Source organism: Hylaeus volcanicus, chromosome 2 (assembly GCF_026283585.1).
Source record: "Hylaeus volcanicus isolate JK05 chromosome 2, UHH_iyHylVolc1.0_haploid, whole genome shotgun sequence".
Classification (NCBI taxonomy): Eukaryota; Metazoa; Arthropoda; class Insecta; order Hymenoptera; family Colletidae; genus Hylaeus; species Hylaeus volcanicus.
Window position 1 is genome coordinate 31,978,647 of NC_071977.1, and position 21,479 is coordinate 32,000,125.

General features: G+C 45.8%; 1 protein-coding gene across 4 annotated transcripts in view; it reads right to left on the minus strand.

Annotated features, from left to right (window-relative positions):
• The window catches only part of LOC128872461 (neuronal PAS domain-containing protein 2-like), a 51,551-nt gene that overhangs the window by 3,511 nt on the left and 26,561 nt on the right, over positions 1-21,479 (minus strand). For all 4 annotated transcript variants that reach the window (XM_054115165.1, XM_054115166.1, XM_054115164.1 and 1 more), the window contains 7 exons: positions 4,711-4,877; positions 4,289-4,362; positions 4,111-4,209; positions 1,681-2,029; positions 469-729; positions 247-397; positions 19-130 (listed from right to left, as the gene is read on the minus strand). In XM_054115165.1, the coding sequence (XP_053971140.1) occupies positions 19-130; positions 247-397; positions 469-729; positions 1,681-2,029; positions 4,111-4,209; positions 4,289-4,362; positions 4,711-4,877 (1,213 nt within the window). The remainder of the gene's footprint in view (positions 1-18; positions 131-246; positions 398-468; positions 730-1,680; positions 2,030-4,110; positions 4,210-4,288; positions 4,363-4,710; positions 4,878-21,479) is intronic.

A 21,479-nucleotide genomic window follows, 5' to 3' on the forward strand; every position in this document is an offset into this window, starting at 1 on the left:
TCCAATTGGATAAATTACCATTTCGATGGATACATCGTCTTTGTCCTGGATCATCGCGATTCTAGTATCGGACACCGTCGCCGAGTATCTTTTCTTCATTTGCTTCACCAGTTGGATACCTTCCTCCTCCCTGGAAAAAATAAATTCTCATTTACATTCTGCATGGATTTAATCCTCTATAAGCCCAATTATACATTTATATCATACAAAAAATACGCAGGTAGCATTAATAATTCGAGAACTTACGAGACCAACGTGTTGATGCAGACGAAAGATTCGACGGTCTGCGTGTCCTTGTCGAACTCTAAATAGCCGTGTGTGCGTAAATAAATAAATTCCCCCGGTTTGGACAGTAGCCTGTAACAGGATGATCCACAGGTCTCCGCGCGATCGTACACTGCAATCATTGAAACGGTTAAACGTCCGCGGCACGATGCTGATTGGATAAGAAAGAGAAGGCGGACTCACTCTGGCGAAGCGCGATCATCGTCCACCTGAAATCGTCCTTGTGCATGAAACCGAAGGCGCTCAAACCCGAGACTTCCTCCGATAAATAGCCGGCCACCACGGACACCCTGTGGTCGCAGTAAATGATTCTGCCGTCCACCAAGTGACGCGTGACGTACTCGTCTTTATTCGCGTCTATTATCGATATTTCGGTGATGGGACGCTTCATCAGTAACCGTGCTACACCCACGAAAATGATGTCGTTGCTGGTCGAACCGACCTCTAAAAACATCAACTCGATGATTAAACGGACGAAAGCGTGTCTTTCTTTGAAAGGCATAATTACGAGCTGTCTTTTTAAATAATAGTTTGACTAACGATCCCTGGCACTAAATGGTTTCTAGCAGATAAATGTAAATTCTTGTCATTACAGATTAAGTATGACTTATACGTGTCGATTTACTCCTGAGAAGGACAGTTATTCGGTTGGGGCAGCATTTTTCCTTAAAGTTCAGGGAATGCTTTGTACGCGAGAAAATTGTTCCTTCGATTGGGTCCACGAGTTTCCTGTTAAAAAAAATTCGTTTCGCGTCGGTCAAGGCGGTGGTAATCTCTTGATGCTCGCGACTGCGCTTACACCTTTCGCAGCTACGATACGGAAGGTCTAAATTTAAATGCGCGGCCAGAGTAAATATTTGCGATACCGGTTCGAGAACGAACGTTACCCTACGTGTCGCGATAAAAAAAGAGGAACATCACAGCCCGTGGAATCGAGTGATTTGGCCCGTTTCCGCTCCGAATTGATAAAATTGCTATCGAAGGGACGCCGCTCGAAGGAAAAGGCTGCCAATCGAAAGGAATTCTAGGGAAATTTTACCCCGATGAATTGGGCTAATCATTTTACCCAACAGGGTGTGTAGGTTTTATCAAGGAAAACGTTCGTTGGAACGAGAAACTAGGGAAAGATATAAGTGCAGGGAAAATGCAATCACCTAGTCGGATAATAAATAGATAATAGAAAAAAGAAAAGAAAATAGAAAAATCTGCTCGTAGATCACGTTATACAAATTATTATAAAGCTGCGCGTACTTTCGTCCCAATGTGGCAATGTTTATATAAACAGACAACTTAATTTCTTAAATGTTAATGTTGTAACGATAACGGAGCAAAATGAATCGTATGCAATTCGATAATGTAACATTAGACAAAAAACGTTGTGTACGCAATTCTCACCTTTGTATCTCGTTCGGCTCCCGTTCAACTCGAGGTTCTTGCAAGTGTCAGCGAGCCTGAGCATCCCCGAGATCTCGATGCACTCGTACTGGGCGTGCTCGCGCCTGGAGGCCGTTCGGTGGAGCATCCTCAGCTGGAAGCTCCGTCTCTGCTCCCTGAACGGCTTCCTCTCGTTCCTTAGGGACGCCGAGTCCTCGGAGGAGCTGGAGTTGTCGTTCGCGGAGTCGGTGATCTGAGCCAACGACGACGACACCGCACCCTGCATCTCGTCCGGGACCAGGTTCTTCGTGAGCTCGTCGTGGTCTTTGGGGTGGACAAAGTTGTACAGAGAGTGGCCCAGCAGGTCCGCCTGTGGAAAAACGACGTTCTTGTACCGATACTTATACTCTTTATTAAGAGGCTAGGAATGTCAAGAAATGGAAAAAAAATCACTTTAAAAAAAATTTGTTTCTTGTAATGCAACAATTTAAGCGACGATAGGAACGAGATTGAAGGGGGTGCGTGCGAAGAGTAAATGGCTCGGAGGCACTCTCGATCGGCGAGATGGCCAGGAGTGAAACGATCGATGATCTCTGGCTCGCGTGGCGGAAAATGACGGCCACCGCGGAGTCCGTCTGGGTAGTGTTGTATCGATCCAGGGTGTTCCGCGGTAACCGTGGCGCTCCAGATTCGAGCGTAACGATAATTCGACGCTCGAGCGTAACGAACTCGGCTCGTTCGGCCGAGTTTCTACCTGGTACGGGTTGCTGAGGACGGTGGACAGGGTTGGATGGGCGAGGGAACTGGTATTGCGAAAAGGAGACACGGGAAGCGGGGAGGCGCGTCGACGACGCTTATTTGCGCGGGATCCTCTCCAGATTTTTTAAGGAGATACTCGCAATCAGCCGGTATTGTTCTCAAGGAGAAACTTCCCGCGGCGAAAACGAGCCGCGTCGCCGGCGTGGTGCACCGTGGCCGCGATTAAATCGCTACGGGACTCGGTGATGCAGAAAAGGAAACCGTCGGGGAACGTGAACACGCTCGTCTTGGCACACGATGCCCCCAACGTTTCCCAGCCGATTCGTCGGATTAACCCCTTCGCCGTGGAAGCGTTTAACCACGAGGAAGAATGCGTGGTGTCCCCCTTAAGGAGACTTTACTGTATTAAAGATTCATTTTCATTCAAAAAGAATCGCAGAAGGTCTCGATGCTTGCCGTTTTCTTTCACTTAGAACTTTGTACCTGTCGCCATATAACACGCGTCTGTTTAACGACGCGATCCTTATGTCACGAGAAACACGGTTATTAGGCTGCCGCGGTTTTTGTCGACACTAATCAACTTGTTGGATACGTTTATTACTTTTAACCTCTCGAAGGATATCGGCATATACGTTTACGTATGATTTTGTTACCGTTACTTGGGAACCGAAGGTTCGAAATTTTATCTAGAAATTTCGCACGGTTATTTAAAAATCAATTTGACTTTTTATTCTTTCGCGCGAAAATCAACGGTTGCCAATCCTTTATGCCGGGGGTTGCCAGTAGAGTGGCGTGAATAAAAAGAAACGAAATGTATTGTAAAATGAGAACACGTTTTCCGTGTCACGCGCCACGCTATTTCAATAGAACGACGATGGAACGGCGTACATTTTTCAATACGATAACTGCGACACGTGCACTCGATCATTTTTCAGAACTTGTCGGAGGAAACTTACCCGATTCGTTTTTTTCCTCGCGCGGTCACTCGGCGAGTTGACGATGCGTGCTTCGTCCCGTATTCGCTAGCTTTATTTCGATTTGCAATTCAACGAGATATCGTTCAAAGATGTAACGTGATACGCGGGGTGTTCGTCGATTCACCTAAGGTCTTCATGAATGCGCAAACTTGTCTACGATAAACGCACAAGTTCAGCCGCGAGCTTGCGGATTCAAGTAGACTTTACCGTGATCTGTTTACGAATGCGATCAAATTCGCAGTAATTTTCGTCCCTGAAATTTCACCATGGTTCGGGGTCGATCGTATATTGCCACGTTTAACGATTCGTGGACGGGAACCACGAATCTCGTGCTGGCAAATATGCGAGAACGTTAGATAGAGCGAGAAAAGGATCGTGGGTGCGTAACAGTTGCCATGGACGCGTGTTTGCGTTACATTCGTTTAATCGATTATTTCCAGCCCTTGGTACCAGTTTCGTACGTGTTGCTGGCACCTTACCAGCTGCAGCCACGAACGAATCGATAGTGTTTATCAATTCATCCCATGCGTCCCATGGACACACATTCGCGAATTTGGCTGTCATCGCTGCAATTTCTTTAACTGTAGAGGTTTATCGAATGAGAATTCGTGGAAGAAAACGATCGAGGGCATTATACAGATAAAGTTTAATGAATTACGATTTCTAAAATGGTTCGATCTCGGTCTCAATTAGTCTCGTCATTTTTAAAATTTACCTGAGTGTGACCAAGGTGCTCCTGGACCTGCATGCTGACGTAAACGATTTTCCCCGTAGTGGTGACCACGATAAAGAAGCCACCGCTTTCGATCAAGTTCTATTACAATCAACAGAGACGATTTTAATGCACGCTACACGTCAGGATAACGTAGCTGGACGTATTTAGGAGTACTCACGTCGACGATGTACTGCTCCAAGTCCATTTTGGCGAGCTCCCGAGGTAGAAAGTCTATCTTGCCGTATCCGAGCGCTGCAATGCGAGAAAAAAAACGCGCTCAAAGTTAATTGCGACGAACAATGGAAACGCGACCGATTCACGAATCGTACCAACGGATCTTGAAATTTGAAAATGGTAATTTAGACACTACCGAAGTCTCCGTGATAATTTATCGTCGAACTCCAATTACTCGCTAAGGAACCAACACGACTCAAGGCTGATTACTATAATTGTCGAACTAAAATACATATACGCGCACGCGCCCCTTATTACTACGAGCGGTTTGTATGATAGAATTTCTTCTTCGCCCGACGACAATTCAGTGATCAAGTTGAGCATACACGAAAGCATTTTGCTTTTCTACATTTTTCTTCGACTTACTGTAATGGGACCTGAGGAAGGCGGTGGCCAGTCTCAGGATGGATATTTTGTCCATCTTCCTCGGACTCTCGGCGACAATAGGCAGGAGCTTTCCCATTGCCATGATGTTGGTATTGTGATTGTCCCGGCGCTGTTTCTCCGCCATGTTACGCGCCGCTCTTGGATTGCTGAAACAAAAAGTAACAAAAATTGTTAAACATCTGATCGGTGTTTACATTCTACGGGCCATCAGCGATGGAACTATTGGAACTACTGGAACTATATTAAAAGAATAATAGGAAATATTCTTGGTGCATAGAGCGATAACTCGTTAGTAAGGCTTATCTAGAAGAACGCGAATAATTACTATGAAAAGATTACGTAAACGATTAATAGCGTCCACGCCCAGGATGTGTCGAGCAAATCTTCCTGACGAGTTCGATTCACCGATCCACTGAAATCAAAATTCTCGCGCGAAAATGAATCAGAAATTCTTCGAAAATTTTACAATTTTTTTTTTTTTCGTAACGCAGAAAGGAATTGGTTCACGTTTAGATGAATTTTTGCTCTTTCGAAAGAGTCGATTGCTCGTATTCGACCGTGTATAACTCGAGAGTACGGGAAGTTTTTTCTTTAACGATGGCAAAGAATTCGTGACCGAGGAGGTTAACATACGAGGAAGGCTCGTATTCTTCACACGTATGTGCATTTTCGTGTAATGGAGCGGTGCCGTGACGGGTTTGAAACCCGAGCTATGGGAATCCTCGCTTTCAACGTTTCGATGAAAACGTATTCGCCATTTAGGATTCGGAATAAATGTAGCGGGATGTATTTTTCAACGATCTCCCATACCAGTGTCTCTCAAACTACGCTGACTCTAGATTAACATTAAATTCGCAATCGAAATAAAATTTACAGGAGAAATGTACTCGTATCTTTACAATTTTCGTTTAATTGAAACTCCTTATTTAAAAACTAGCTGCGCTCCACGTGGAATACTATTCTTATTCTATTCAAACATGACTCGTCTCCTCGAGGTACGCGTCAGTCACGCCGCCTGGCGCAGCAAGATTGCATCTACAGGGTGTCCCAAAAATGTTAAAGGTCCTTGAAAGGGGTAGTTCGGGAGGTGATTTGAAACAACTTTCTCCTTGGGAAAAATGTTGTCCGAGGCTTCGTTAAGGAGATATTAATGGAAAACCCCGGAGCGCGGCTGTCTAACGGGTAGCCTATGCTATTCTGGCTGTAAAGTGCGTAACCTATGCTACTGCGGCTACCTGGCACGTACCCTATTTTACTGCGACCGGTCAACCGACGTACTCGAACAGTTGGCTCATCGCGAAAACTAGCGCGTATTTTTTCCAATGCTGAACGTTTCTTTAATTTATCACATCGGCCCTGACAGTGACCATTGTGCGAGCCACATTCGTCACAAGTTATTATCAATTTCATGAGTCATTTGTTTATTGTTAATGTTAAGGGAACCCGACAGAAAAACTGCTGTCCTCGCGGTTAAACACTTTTACATAAATGTAACGCGTTACCGCGCCAAGTTATAAGCAATTAAAGATAAACGTACGTCGTATTGTTTCTACTCGGCAATTACTTTCGCAGTCTCGGAGCTTCGTTTACCGAACGAAAAACACGCGACGCAAGCACCGTGTCGCATTTCGCGATGTATAACACGTTTCATAAACATTAACGTTCCGCAGGTAGAATGGAAATCGGCGAAAGAAGCGAATAAAACTGCGGCTTCGATTTTTATTATTAAAAAAACCGTGGTCGATTCTGTCCGATTAATTAAAAGCATCGTTAACGATGCCAGGCGAATGTACGTCGTAATTATTATTGTTTCTCTGGAAGTATCAGTTTTTGCGCGGTACAGCTGTTCCGCTGGCTCGAGTACACAATTTAATTAATTCCTCGGCCTTGTTTACGTTACGCTATTTGTGCCTTCGTGTACATATACGGTGTCTGACAACTTTCCTGAGAAACTTTGGTGGCACGCATCAAGACCGAAAGCGACAAGAAAATGTTACGTATAAAAGAGCGTTCCGTTAGCGAGGCTCGACGACTGTGTCGGGTAAAAAAGGACGTTAATTATTGTAGGTCGCATGCTCTCACCATAAAATTGCCAACACGTGACACGGTGGAACCGGGGGAACGTTTGCTTCTATTTTAAGGGTTATGACTTGTTTCGAGATAAAGGGAGATTAATTTTGTTCGTATATCGCAAAGGAATTATCGCAGAAATATTACAGCAGGATTTTCAACCGAGGGCGCGAAATTCGACACGCGTAAAGTGTGTCTACATTGTACTAATCGAAATAATCTTGATATCTGTCGGAGTTATTTTTAACTGCTTCGAGAAGTAAAACCGTTCAAGTACGATACGTAAACTACGTCGCCACCTATCGCGGGGAACACGGACTGCGTGGTTTGCGGCCCTTTCGACGGGCCCTTCTGGGCTCCTTTTGTTTTCTCGAGGGTTCGCTCGTTCGAACGCGACGCCTGCAATCGCACGTATTGTGTAAATAAAGTAAACGTAACGGTACCGAAGTGCGTTTTTATTTACGCGCCCTCCCGTTACGCTAATAAAAACGTAGCGAATAAACTTCGATCGTCTACAGATAGTACTACAATTTCTTCTAATTTAAATTATAGAATGAAATGTTCAACGGGGAATTAAAAATTAAATTAAAATTAAATTGAAATTAAATTATTCGACGGAATTAATCGTCGCGTATCGATTTTATTCTGCAACTCGAATAAAGCGTCTGGTAGACGCAACGCGATGCAGAGACGGGGCGAAGGTTTCGAAAATGACCGAGCGAGGGTTATCCGACGTTACACAATACCGAAACGATTTTGGCCAATTATCCCGGCGGCGGCCTTGAGACGCATTATCGCGGCGATAACGCCAGCTGAAGCTCCGCTTTAATGTTTTGATACAATTACAACTGGAGTCCATGGGGAAGCGACCTCGAGAGGCTTGACAAAACAGGATAAGAGAGGCCAGTGATAATTCGATTCGATGGTACAGCCTTGTCGCGTTTTCGAACGCCTCGGCGCATGCACGGGACTCCTATCTGCATCCGAATTGCGAATAACGAGTAAAACGAAATAACCCGCGTAAGCACGTATAGGATGTAAAAGTAACTCCAATTACATTGCTCCCGCGAAAAACAGCGATCGATACTCGACAAAATTCCTGTAGCTTGGCAAAACACCGCCGAATACGAATAGAAAATTTGTGATCGATGCATCGAATAGTTTCCTCGGAAAAAAAATCTCAAGTATCGTTGAATTTTGAACTCGTTTTAAAAGAGTTCGAGCCAGCATCGTGGGACTGCAGAGGATGTGCCTCTTCTGGCAAGGGTCTTCGTTTTGTGTTCGTTATATCGTCCACACATGCGCGCACGATCGCCGGTAATCGCGCCAGAACACACACGTGACGGGATGCGGTTAAGCGTAGGCACACGACACGAGGCCATGCAGAGGCGCGCGAAAGTCCTGAAGTTACGAGTTGGATAGGTCGGGGGCAGCGTGACGAATGAATCGATGCACGTGGACGACCGACCGCTTTTGTAGCCGAGCCCTTTTCCTCCTGGCCAGCAGCCTGCCAGACAGGCCCCCGTTACAATAGGCACGGTGCCTAGGGCAAGGATGAACGACGTTTTCGCATTGGCAGGGGTACAACTTCACGGGTTCCGCACAAAGACACGCTCTTACCGTGTGCTCGTGAGCTGTTGACGAGCTGTGGAGACGATTACCCCGAATGGAGATGAGATTTCGAGAGCGGAATTGTTGGGGAAGGTTACTTCGCTACGGTTCCCAACCCCTTAAATGCCCTAACTTTCAAATTCGATACCGGACTTTTAAATCGAATTCTACACTTGCAATTGCTTTGTTTTTAATATCGATGAACCACAAACATTTTTTAATTAAATTTTCCGAATGCTATCGACAGCTTGCTTTCATTTTTCGGGTATTGTTACTCGGGCTTTTTATTTTCACTGTTCACCTCCTGGAATTTATTAACTATTTCGTTGGTCTTCTATTTACGGTGCGGCAGAAATTAACGTCAGTCTAAATTAACACGTAATGTAGAAAGTTCTCTTCTAGTATAAATTTGCACAGAGGACGTACCAAGGAAAGAATGGTTGCTCTTGTTTTTACCAAGTATTTTACAATTTTTCGTATCTTTACGGTCAGGTCTGGTGAAACTGTTGGGATGTAACAGCTACTAAACACTTCAAGGCCGACGACTACCAGCGGCAGACGTTCCAACGGGACCAAACTCCTTGGTGAAAGAGCAAACTGAGTGTGCGGGTTTCAGCGATCTCAAGGTCGAAAATATTCCATCGTTATCTAAAAAACGGCGTGGCTCGCGTCACCGTCTGCACACGATACGGTGCCGCTTATAGCGATGATGTTTGGGAGTGACGAGCACGAAAACAATGCAGGGAGCCCGGCCTACATCTCAGCTCCTTTTCCAAGATCCGCTCCCGTGACTCGTAATTTTAACCCGACCGTGAACACGGCTTTGTAACCGAAAGCCAGGGGGATAAAGATGGATTCGACCACGATAAAACGAATATTATTCCTGGGGTGGAGGAAGCAATCAGGGAACGAGCTCGTAGGCGCGAGACGTACGATTTCGTGCGATCGTAATTCACGTTATTCTGGCCACTGATGCGGAAGGTACAGTCCTGCTACCAAGAGATGGCCTCTGCCGACGCCCAGAAGTCCGTCATTCTCTCGATATTCCAATTCGAGTACAAGCTTGTAAATTGTGAATTAGGTTGTTGGTAATTAGGTTGTGCCTTGTAATCTCATAATTGTTGAATGTATAAATGATTCTTATAAGGGTTCATGACCCTGAAAGAACTTGGAACCACGCGACGTCTAACTTTGCCTTTGTCCGAGTACTTGGACTTCTAAGGGTTGACCCTGAGGAAGCTACACTCCGAGATTGCATAATAAAACAAAGGGATCCTTTGGTCTGCAGTTTCAGGCCATCTTCCGAGGCGTGACGTCACGGTTTAGATTCACGTTCAAGTTTAGTTTCTCGTCGCTTCTTACGCGCGCTGCATGCTCTCTGATTAGCACGACTGTGACACAATTTTAACTCTGACGATAGCGCGACTGACGTCCGAACTTCGCATGTGCATGACTATTACGCGACATTATTATAAACAATGTACGATACCGTAGCGAGCAATGTCGGTGACCAATGTTAAGACTAAGATAAACCCGCGAAAATCTCGATTCCACATAAATTAGACTGGAAACTCGGAAAACGCCAAAAAACCCGTCCGTCCGAATGGTCGCACTGAATTTAACAACGAGCCAGACTCGTGATTTTCAAGTTTGACCAAAACTTTTCATCGCTAGTCAGACTCGTGAAAATAGTGCAATGGGCTAATATGCATATAACAGATACGCGTAAATCTCGAGAATTTCAGTGATAGCATAAGGTAGATCAACCTCCACGAAGAGAAGCTGTGGACGATGCCACGCCAAGCAACGAATTCGATCAATATTCAAGGAAAAGAGTACAATCGACACAATCAGCCCTGTCCTATACATCTCGACCTATGAACCAGCGAGAGGAACGCGAGATCAAGGGCCAAGCAGCGATATCGCCACAGTGAATCGCTCGTAAAGAACTAGTCGCCTTATCAGCCTATCATTGTCACTTTTTATTACCAAGCAACGTTATATCATCCCGCTGATCCAGCTCGGTTCCGTTTATGCTTTCGCTTTCTCCTCTTCCTCGCGTAAAATCCACGACCCTCGCTCTTCAACCCTCGCCCTCTGATCGTCCCGGAGCGTCCCTACCATCCCTCTGACGCGTCAAGGACTCGAAACTTTCGACCCGCCGACGGGGAAGGGGTTGGATGCGCGTCGCGAATGGGATAGGGCCGACAACTCCGTTCCTGGATCGATACTTTGGTCTACGGGGCTGGTGTACGACGTGTTCTACCCTCCCGCGACTCTACCCCTTGGCCACGGACACGTTCAAGGTCGCACGATTGACCAAAGTCAGCCGAACGATGCATACGCGCAGACTCCCTTCGACGCGGGACCCATCCGATCCTCCAATTGGATTGAAACGGACCGCTCCATTTTTCGATAAAAGACCGTTAGGGATACTTGAAACGAAACCACCCTACGTCGTTATTTATATTTCCGTGGATGGAGTCGTCCATCAGACTCTACCCTATATCCTTGATTACAGAAAGCAGGTAGTGCTCAGGTTTTCTCGGAGACTAGGTATACTGGATTCTTGTAGATAGAAAGCTCAGAAGACAAAGCAATCTACAATGTACTCGCACGGTTAGTACATTCGGCCACGCGAGGCCAAATATATATATATATATATGTATATTACACAATAAAATAGTAGTTTCACGTAGACAGAGAATTTCAAACCGAACACGAGCGAATCAGTGAACGCGGGTCGCGTGAGTCTGGGTACTGGCGGTTATCGGCCTCCATTTTGCGTCTGTGTGGGTTCAGGAATCCAATCGCAATCGAGCGGGGTTACGTCTGTCCGAATTCACGAATCGCCACGTAATCGGCGAGTACGTCTACTCGAGAACGTACAAATCATCCGTAATCATAAACATCCGCGTTATCGCGTGCTCGTGGTATTTGAGACCTCTCGAGTACAGAGGCATTCGGTTCGAGATACCCTCGACGTTAAGCTGGGATTTCTTCGGTGCAATCTACGGTGGCGAATCGAAAGTCATCGCGAACAAGTTTTTATGTAATAGTATTCTTGTCAAAGATCGACGTAACGAAGGTTCCATTTACTTTCTCGTCGATAGGAGAAAAAGAAAACGAAGGTTTCGCGTAATCTCTTGTCGAGAGGATTCATAAAACAAGATCTGTGTTTACCTTCGTGGTTGAAGTCTTCGTAAAAAGTGTTTTATTTGCGTTCGTATTAAACGGCTTTACACGCGAGAAACGCGTATTAAAGTGTCTCGAATCTTGCTGATAGTAGACCCAGCATTCGCGTTGCTAACAAATAGATCCTTTCCTTACCTTTGAATTACCTAGCGAGTCGAATTTGTAAATCCTCGGTAACAATATTAATAATTTCCGTAAGCTGTTTACACTAAAATGGCTCCTATCGTAAAAGTACAGCGAAGAGGGGCACCGATTCCTATCTAGATAAAAATCTGGAATGACAGACGACTTCTTATTTTGTCGGCGACAGACCAAACACTCGAACTCCGATAATAGAACCGTATTCGATAAATCAGTCCCTGATATAGACGTACGGGATCTTCGATAGTAATCAAATAAAATTTTAGAACGCGTTCTCGCGCGATAACGCGAAATTTGCGAAAGGCTTGCGCGATTCGGCTGGCAAAAAATAATTTAAATGGTTCCAAGTGTTTGCTTACGCCGCTACCCAAGTATTTCTCGTCGATGCAAAAGTGAAAACAAACTTTGGACGATAACGGGCGCGATAACGCCCCTCTCGAGATAAGAATTCCTCGCGAATTCGCGCGCGCGACTGACGCGCTTCGTTGACGTTAATTCCCCCGTGTCATCGTCGAGAATTGAGAGCGAAATAAATCGCGGGATGTCGTAACGATCCGATACCGGGCGAGAAGTACGTCAAATTAGCCTTTTAGACGCGTGAATTATTGACGGTGTCGATCGATAGCGTTTAAGAATTAACGCGGCGATGTCGATCGATCCACTGCTCGACACCGTTTACTAAGATTCGACCTGCCACGAATCATAGTTGGGGCTTTCTTGGCAGAAACGAGACAATTTACTCGATGTTTCGTTCGATGAGCGAACGGTTAAAAAAATAAAAAAAAAAATAAAAAAAAAATGCGATTTACGGAAATTTTGGTGAATTATTTACAAATGCACGTTCGAAACGCGAGGACCTTTTCTTTGTATTTCGATGTTGCATCAAATATTTCGCGGCGAAGGTACGCGAATAAAACCGGTTGAATCGCAGAGCATCGAGTTCGTCGAGGATCCACGGTTGCAGCACGGTGGAATTTCGGGCGGTGCCGGCGTCTGGGTTGCAGTTGTTCACGTCCTCGTCGACATCGTCCGCACCGTCGCGATCCGCGTCCTGCCTCACTGCGAGCCTGCGTGAGCCTTTCGAATTCGAAGCCCGGTCAACAGCCCCGAATTCTCCTCCGTGTGCCCCTCTCCCCCCCCCCAACCCCGGCTACCCCACTGGCAACCGTCGACGCTCGTCTCGCCGTCGTATAGCTACAACGTCCTCTCCTCGTCGCGAAACCCAATCCCTTTTACCGCGGTTCTCGCTTCTCTTTAACCCCTCTCCGCCGCGAACCCGCCATCCTCGCACACAACTCTATTTTACTTCCTCCCCACCCACCCGCCCACCGCCGTTCCCTCTCCCGCCCCGGACCCTCCCTGCCCCACTTGCCGATCGGGGAGTCGTAAATCATCACGCCCTCTCTCGCCTCCGACGTACCGCGGCCAATCGACCAGACCTCGTCCGCTCCAGAGGTGGGCAGGATGCTTGTTTAAATAAAAATTTGGATAAACGGAGGATCGACCTCCGATCCTGTTGGTTTCATAGAAATTAGACCTCGAGTCGCGGAGCTACACGCGTGCCTCGATATTCTTTGGTTCTTGTCGAACAGGAACAAGCATCCTGGGGGTTCGAAAATTGTACATCTTTTTAGGGTGACCAGGACACCAAGGCGGTCTACGATTCTTTCTATCGACTAGTTTCACTCGGTCCTTATCGTAATTACAAAGAAGACGTCCCTTGGTCTCTATCGAAAATGGCGTGCAACGAAATAATAAGATATTAAATTTATTGATCAAAAGTTTGGATTTTGTTATTAAAATGTTACGAGTAAGCCGAGATCTTTTTCCACGCTTGCAGTTTTCATGCATCTGTTCGGGCTTCAGAAAAACTAAGTAACTAAACTAAGTAATTAAACCGAATTATAGTAAATATTCCAAAATATTCACGTGTGCGACGAAGAAGTACGAGCATCGAAAGTTCGAAAATTGTACATTTTTTCGCGACGTTCGTTCCTCTGTCTCGCGCTTCATAACGGCCCCGGGACTGTCATTTTGTTTCATTATTTCTTAATCGAGCGCCACGTTCTTTTCGATTGCTCTTTTTCCTCGGAGCGCATCTCCCGCGCGTCGACGTCGTTACTTCCCCTCCCCCTTGCTCGACGGAGGTGGTTCTCGCCCTACGGGCGTGGTTCTCCGGTTACTCGCGCGCGCTCTATACAAGGGCTCGCGTCCTGAAGTTCGCGATACTTGGAGAAAAATATAAACAAACAAGGGAGACATTTGTCGCGTGAACTTTGATCGCAACCGCCGGGTGCGTGACGTTTCTGACGACGATTTTGGCGGGTAGTCTGTTGCATCCGTCCAAACGAAATTAACTAAACGAAGGTATATCATCAGACGTCTATTTGGGGTACGGTAGATTTCCGAAGCTTTTCCTGTCTTTGCGAGACGCTCGCGGGAAAGTTAAACAGCTTGTGCTTGCCAAATCTTAACGCACCTGACTTTGTACGTTTCTAAGTAATAATAACTTTCGGAATATTTGTTTAACGCTTTGCTATGTTCCGGCCAGCTTGAATAATTCGAACCACCGGCGGTACACGCCGTCCTGAACGTGTCGATAACGTTCATTTTCGCGAAGTATTTGTTAAATTTTTCACCGAAGCGTAAATTTGTCCGCGAGCGCGTAAAACCGCAAGACGCGCACTCCAGTATCCTGTATCAGGGAGAGTTCCCCTTCGGCGTTGCTTCTGCCGTCGTCTCTGTCTGTCTCGAATCGCGTTCAACCATGACCACCCTTCGTTAGGATGCGTAAGGGTGGTAGAGGAAGGTGACCTTCGCAACGTTGCCGCCGTTCCCCCTTCGTCCTGAAATTCCCGGCGGGGAATGGGCGAAAGGGAGGAGGCGGAAAAGGGAGTAAAGGACGAAGGGCGGAGGTGGGCAAGGGAGAAAGGGGGCGGAGGGCAAAGCTTGCCAAAGCCACGTTCCTGCGCCATTTCCCCCACTCGGCCCTGTCTGGGCGGGTTTCGCGACAGGGACGAAGGGCGTATTTCATACTAACTCGGCTCGACTCTGTATACGACACACGTTCGAGCGGTGCACGCGAGTTGGTCGCAATTTAATTTTAGTCCCGAGCGAACCAAGCATCCTTAACCTTACGATGCGATCGGGCTAATTCTGGAATCGTATAGCAAACCAAAGCATACGGACAAATATCCATTCGAATATAGCCCTTTAACGCCAGAAGCTTCCAGAAATGATTTCAGAGATTGATTTTCTAGGCAGTTACGAGAAACAGAAATTGCAAGAACGCCAACGTCATTCGGATTCAAGGGTCGGACCAGTCGCTGTGTTAATTAGCGAGAATCCTTTCGCCTTGGCGAAGTTAATCTCAGTTCGTTTAATCCGCGAGGAGCTCGTGGCAGCCGAGCATCGAGGTTCGCGAGAGCAATTCGAGCAACGGCAGACCAATTTATTCAGCGGGGAGAAGTTGGCTCGTCATGTTTGATTCGGTTGCACGCGGCAGCGATCGCGGTGTCGATTATCTAGTTTCAACGTTTGATCGCCACCGCGCGTACCTAATTACCGCCGGGTTACGAACTTTGCGAACGCGCGTGCATTTCTCGCTTGCGCGCGTCGACGTTATTTCTTCCTCGCGTGCAAGAATACTTTACTTCGAACGAGCAAGGGGAACGAGATATACGGGCAGCCGCAAAAATACTCGTACCCTCTATGCGTGACGAAGAAATTTCTCTAAATTAAGTGGTAGGATTAATATTTCCAAATAAATGTTTCGTTATAAATAGGTACATTCAATTTCTTACGAGAATACTTCCACGCAAGTGCCGACGTCTCAACCAGCCCGTATATTAACCAGCCTCGGGTTTCGGTACATCTGTGACTCATTACGTCGAGTGGACGTGGCTTGATTAAAAATTATCGAGATACATATGCGCGGAAATTCGGCGAGAAAGGGCGGAAAAGAATGGTCGGAAGTCCGTATCCGTTCCGTAGCTTTACTGGGTGTACTGGTGTAAAAACAGACGGCGACTTTATTATTCCAGGTACTTTGTGTAGCATCTAGGACGAGGTCAGCTGAATCAGCTTTATCGATTAGTGAATCTCCCATTTATGTGAATTCTTTCGTTTCGAGGTTCTCGTAGACTCGAAGATGAATCGAAACGAGTAGAATAAAATAGAAGTAGAATTCGAATGGCAGATAACCAGGTCGAAATGGATTAATTACGTAACGAGATATTTTCTCAATGGATGCTCAAGAATTTCCTCGGTAATTTTTTCGCTAACGTACGAGTCGATTCGTTTTTCGTTATACGAAATAAAATGTCGCGTATCTCCGTTGGCGCAAGACTCGTGGAGAGTTCTGAAATCTTGCATCGACGCGTGTGTGTTTCAGCGGCGCGCACGATCAGCATAAATTCGAGGCTGGAAAGTAAAATGTCCGTTACGATGACATCACGTGAACTCGTGGCACCTGCACGCATGCAACGCGGCCTTTAAAAGTACTTATCGCCCTCGGTTGCTGTTATCCGTTGCATCTACCGTGATTTTATTTTTCCTGCGCGTACGACTCGCTCGCTCGACGATTGCTTGCCCCGATAGGGTTACGCTGTTTGCCGCTCGACAAAATCGAACGACGGTGAGAAATCGCTATTTATTTGTGCGAAAAGATTCCAACTTTTCGACTAATCTAATATAAATAATCCACCTCGAATATTTGCTATTTAATTTTTTTCCCCGAAGACAACTCGCAGAACGTTCCAGTTTTGAGACTGATCCTGCCCCGGAGATTGGCGAGCGAGCAATCTACATTGTTACGTTATTATTGTTTCGCCGATACGCTTCTGCCGACTGCTTCTTTTTTCTCGGACCTCTTTCTGTTTCGCTCTCTGTCCTTTTCTACGATCTTCGACGATCGGCAATTAGTCGAGATCGAACTGTATGGCGGAGGTGACACGCGGTTTCTTTTATTCGAAATCCCCTCCAGCCTTACACGATAAAAACTCCACGAGACGTCGACAATGTCTCGCTTAAAAATGACGAATCAGACGGCACCGTGGATGAAAATCATTATACCCATTTGGCGTTATTACCGCGTTCGTTCGAGCATTCATGGCTATCCCGCTCGTTATGCATTATCCGTGGCTGGCCGACGTAAGTGCGGCAATTTCCGAACGTGACACGGCGCGGCCAAAAATACGCCGACCTCCGAAATACATTCGATAAAGACTTTTCGGCGACAATCCACGCAAATTTAGCGCGCAATTGAGCATTTCGGTTCGTTAACAGTCTAAATGGAGACCCGCCGATGAAAGTCGTCCGGAATTACTCTCGAAGAAAAGGCAGCCCAGTCGAGGAACGGCGAAAGGCGTCGATAAAGTCGTACGCACGAGGCGAGCGAAGAAAAAAAAAAAAAAAAAGAATAAACATGAAAAGAAAAGAAAATGCAAAATTCTCACGCAACGTAATAAACGATCGGCGAATACGCACGCGCGCTTGTTCCCTCGGGCGTTGCGGATATTTTTAAAAAGTAAGAACTTCGGCACACGTGGCACGTGGAAGTTTCTGTTTCCATTTCGCCGCTGACGAATGCCTCTTGCGTTCGGTATTGTTTGTCGCTCGAATAACGCGCAAACTGATAATACTTCAACCTCGAGGAACTCGTGGATGATACCTTGATAAACACCTCGATACGAGCCCTCTCCATATAGAAATTAATTCCATCCGTGAGCTCCGTTCCTGACATTTGAGCAAGAATAGGGAAATCAAAGCGAACAAATAAAAAAGTTAATATTCGTCTTGCGTTAAAGTCGTACATGAAAAATATTACGAACGTACCAGTATTGGAAATTGTACTACACGCAATGGAACATGTACGCGTGACGATAAGATATGAAAATTGCAACCGAGAGTGATATATCGTTGTTGTACTTTAAACCCAACGATACCAAATATCAACTACATCGACGACTACGTTACGCTCTCTGTGACGACCTTCTACCGCCACATATTCTTGCGAGACGATTAACTACGCTAATCGCAGATTAGGGAATCCGATACAACTGTCCGCGGTTCTCGTCGTTTATATTCTTCTGCTACCTCGTTCGTTTGTACAAACGTCTCGAACAAGTAAACAATTTTATTTTACATGTTAACGTGTTCACGCCGGCGCTGCTATTTGTGGATGGGCCATGTAAGCACGAGCCACCGGTAGACAATTTCGATATTCGAGTTAATAAGCGCCGAATACGTTCGTACCACTCGCAGTGGCTCGTACGTGGTCGCAATCAACGCATGTGGATCCACGCGAAGGTCGCATGTGCGGTAAAGTGTGGACAGCTGTCGACGGGGGCCAAGAAACTATTAACGATGTTGTTCGGGGCATTATTTAGTCAGTTGCATATGCGCGCCACTGTCGAGTCAATGTCGATTCGATATAGCTTTACAAACGGTGTAATCGAGACGAGGCGATCAGAATTTCCATTCAAGATTATTGCTACCGTACAGAGCTATTATACTGATTCATGAAACTTGCTGGTACTCGTGGTTACCACTAAGGAAGGGGCGGGAATTTTGTATTTTTAAGTTTATGATGCAAGTAAATGGATTATGAACAAAAATAGCCAGGAAGTCCTGGCTTATAAAAAGTCAATTTAAAAAAAATATCAGCTTACAGGGGATGATGAGACGAAAGTTCGTCATATTTCGTATAAATAAATCAAATTCCCATCCAACGTCGCCTGATTTATGATTGTACAGCACCGATGGAACTCGACTGCTAATAGAAAACGGCAACTCCATTAGAGCGGTTCTGCGACACGAATGTGGCAAATGCAGCCGGTTGATATTAAATTGCACGAGCACGGTTCCGCGGTAAAAATCGAGGCCAATTTTGCGAAATTGCATCGAAACCGATGAGAATTGCGAGCTACCGACCACCGAGCGCACCTTCCCTGCTCCCGAAGGAGGCAAATTCCATCCATTAGCAAATTACTCGTACCTACTTTGGCTATCTCGTGGCAACGCGAAACGGGGCACCATCTTTGTCTACGTATAATGGTCAGGGCAAGAACTACTTCGAATGGCTGCTGCAAAATTTAAAACGAAACGTGTCAAAACGAAGCACCGTGGCAAATCGTTCTTACCTGCTGTAGGGGAATCGATACAAAATGCGACGTTGTACAGAAACGTATTTGAGATTGATCGAGGGTGGCGAATAATTAAGACGAGCGAGAAATGTTAAACAGGATGTATTTGAATAAAATAAGATTGAAACGAATAAAAAGATCGATGTAAAATTTCAGCGTAGCCCTGCACTTACGTACGACGAACGTAAAGAAATCGCCGCTCTCGTCAAAGGCTGAGGTTCGGTGCGCTCCGCTTTAACGAGACCGTGCGACATTTTCCTCGTAATTAGTATCCGAAGTGCCCCACTAAAGAACACGCATCCACGGTAGGAAACGTATTCATTAACGGCCAAACTCATTACCTAACGATCTCCTGACGTCTGTGTTTGCCCGCGCCACGGCGAAGTTCCCCCGGAGATAATAATAAATCGATGGGGAGAACATCGGGGGCGAAACAATTTGTCCGACGTCCACCGAACGCGTCTTACGCGGCAATCTCGGAACAACTGCAAATTGAGCGTGCGCATCGTTAATCATGCGGCACGGAGATAATAAGCCAGCACGCGATTAAGTCTAGGGGGACAATCGCCAGGTCAAAGACTAATTATTTCTTTGATTTGCTCGGGAAACTCGACGATCAGATACTTTCCCCTCGCAGGATATTTCGGTACGTTCGAGTTTGGAAAATTTGGGACAGTGAAACACCATTTTTTCGAGCTAGTCGTCAATTCGATATGCACGAGGTATTTACCAATGTTACGAGAACGAAAGCGATGTTTGAGCTGTGCTGGCACATCCTGTCCTCGGGACTAGAGACACAGTGGCACTAGTGGCACAGAACCGCCACCGCGAAAGCTTTTCCTCGCGCGAAACTCGTGTCGCCACCTTCGCGACGATGATTTTTGCGCGTTCACTTTCACCGTGCAATTTGGCGAAATTTATCGTCCACGCATACGCCCACGCGCACGCCTGCGTAAAAGTATACGACGAAAGGCCGAGTAACGAATCGACCGATTGTTGTCTCCTTCCTCGAATATTGCGACAAAGTTGATTAAACGCTTCTAGATATATCCACGTCTGCCGTTGTTTTTAAACGATAATATCCAGCTCGAACAAAACGGTTACCATTCAAAGTTTTTACGTTCGTTTTATGAGAAGCATTACGAATCGACACGTTCCGAGGCAGAAATTATTCCGGTGATTAGTAGTTAAGATTTCTTTAATAAATAAACGTTGAATAGAAACAGAACGAAACAGGACGAGTTGATTACTCATGGATCGATGATGTAACGAGATATCGTGCGTCGTTAGATCGATCTTTAATCAAAAAATGTCCGAAGGATAAGTCCAGCAAAAGCGAGTCGAGACTGTTAAATAAATAAACTTTATAATTTTGTATCTAGTAAAACTTGCAAAGCACCAAAATGTTTAAAGTCGCTCGCTAAACTTTTTATCTACAGCTCTGTAGCGTGTGCGAAGTTTCGAAGTTTCTCAGCGGAGACAACACACGGGGACCACGGCAAGCACGCGATAGCGATATCACTTTCTTGATAGCATCCTTGAGCCGAGATCCCAGATTCCGTCTGGCAGACGACAAATGATACCGACGGAGGAAAAGCGATCTTGGAATCGCTGTCGCGAGCGGAATTCGCGTGTCCTTCGCGATCAGACGATCTCCTCTTTACGAGGAATTCACGGTGGACGTCTAAACAGAGATGATGTTCCGCTTCCGGACACGACAGCAACTTTCGAATCCTTGGGTTGAAAGGGGACCTTGATTCTACCATATTTCACGGCCACGTGCGTGCCCGCGCTTGGTTGCATCGCATGTCTACAGTTCTATTACCAGGGACGCTTTCTGCACTGGTTTCGTAATTACAGTCGATCCCGTAAGTATTCGTACCTTCTACGTTCATCGAAGAAGTTTGTCTGAATTAAAGCACAGACGTCATGTTTCCAAGAAAATGTTTCATTATAAATAATACGTGAGGCGTTCCAAGTCGTTTCGACTATTTCGAACATTTCTGGACCGGACCATTTTTGACTTGGCTGAACATTTTTTATATTATAGTACCGTAGTACATACCCTCTCGTGAATTTTTGCAGATTTTGGTACCGAACCAAACGAAAAAGTTTACGAATACTTCGGATCGAATTTAAAACGACTTTTTAAGAGTGTTTGGAGCTAACGGAATCCTACGCTTGCTACCCAGAGAAACACCGCTGGATCGTCCCAGTGAGGAGTTATTTTTCAAATAAAACTGAGAATTCAACAATTTCTAATTGTCTTCGTATCGGTTGTCGATTTGTTCATCGGAGCTGGTCGAAGAAGGCGAATTAACGGTAGTTACGATAATAAAAGTAAAGCTGCATACTTACAAGATAACCTAATACTTCTTTGTTAACGACGAGTAATCTCGATAAATACCTGTGACGAGAAATTTCATTGGGAGGTAGCTGTGGAATTTGTCTACGCTATTGCTCTCTCGTGACTTACCTGAAACAGAAAGAAAAGCTCAAGTTAGATACAAAATTCGACAATTTTAAACTACAGGTACTCTTAAAAAGCCGATATGATTTACCCGGTGCATAAGACCGAGTCCGCTG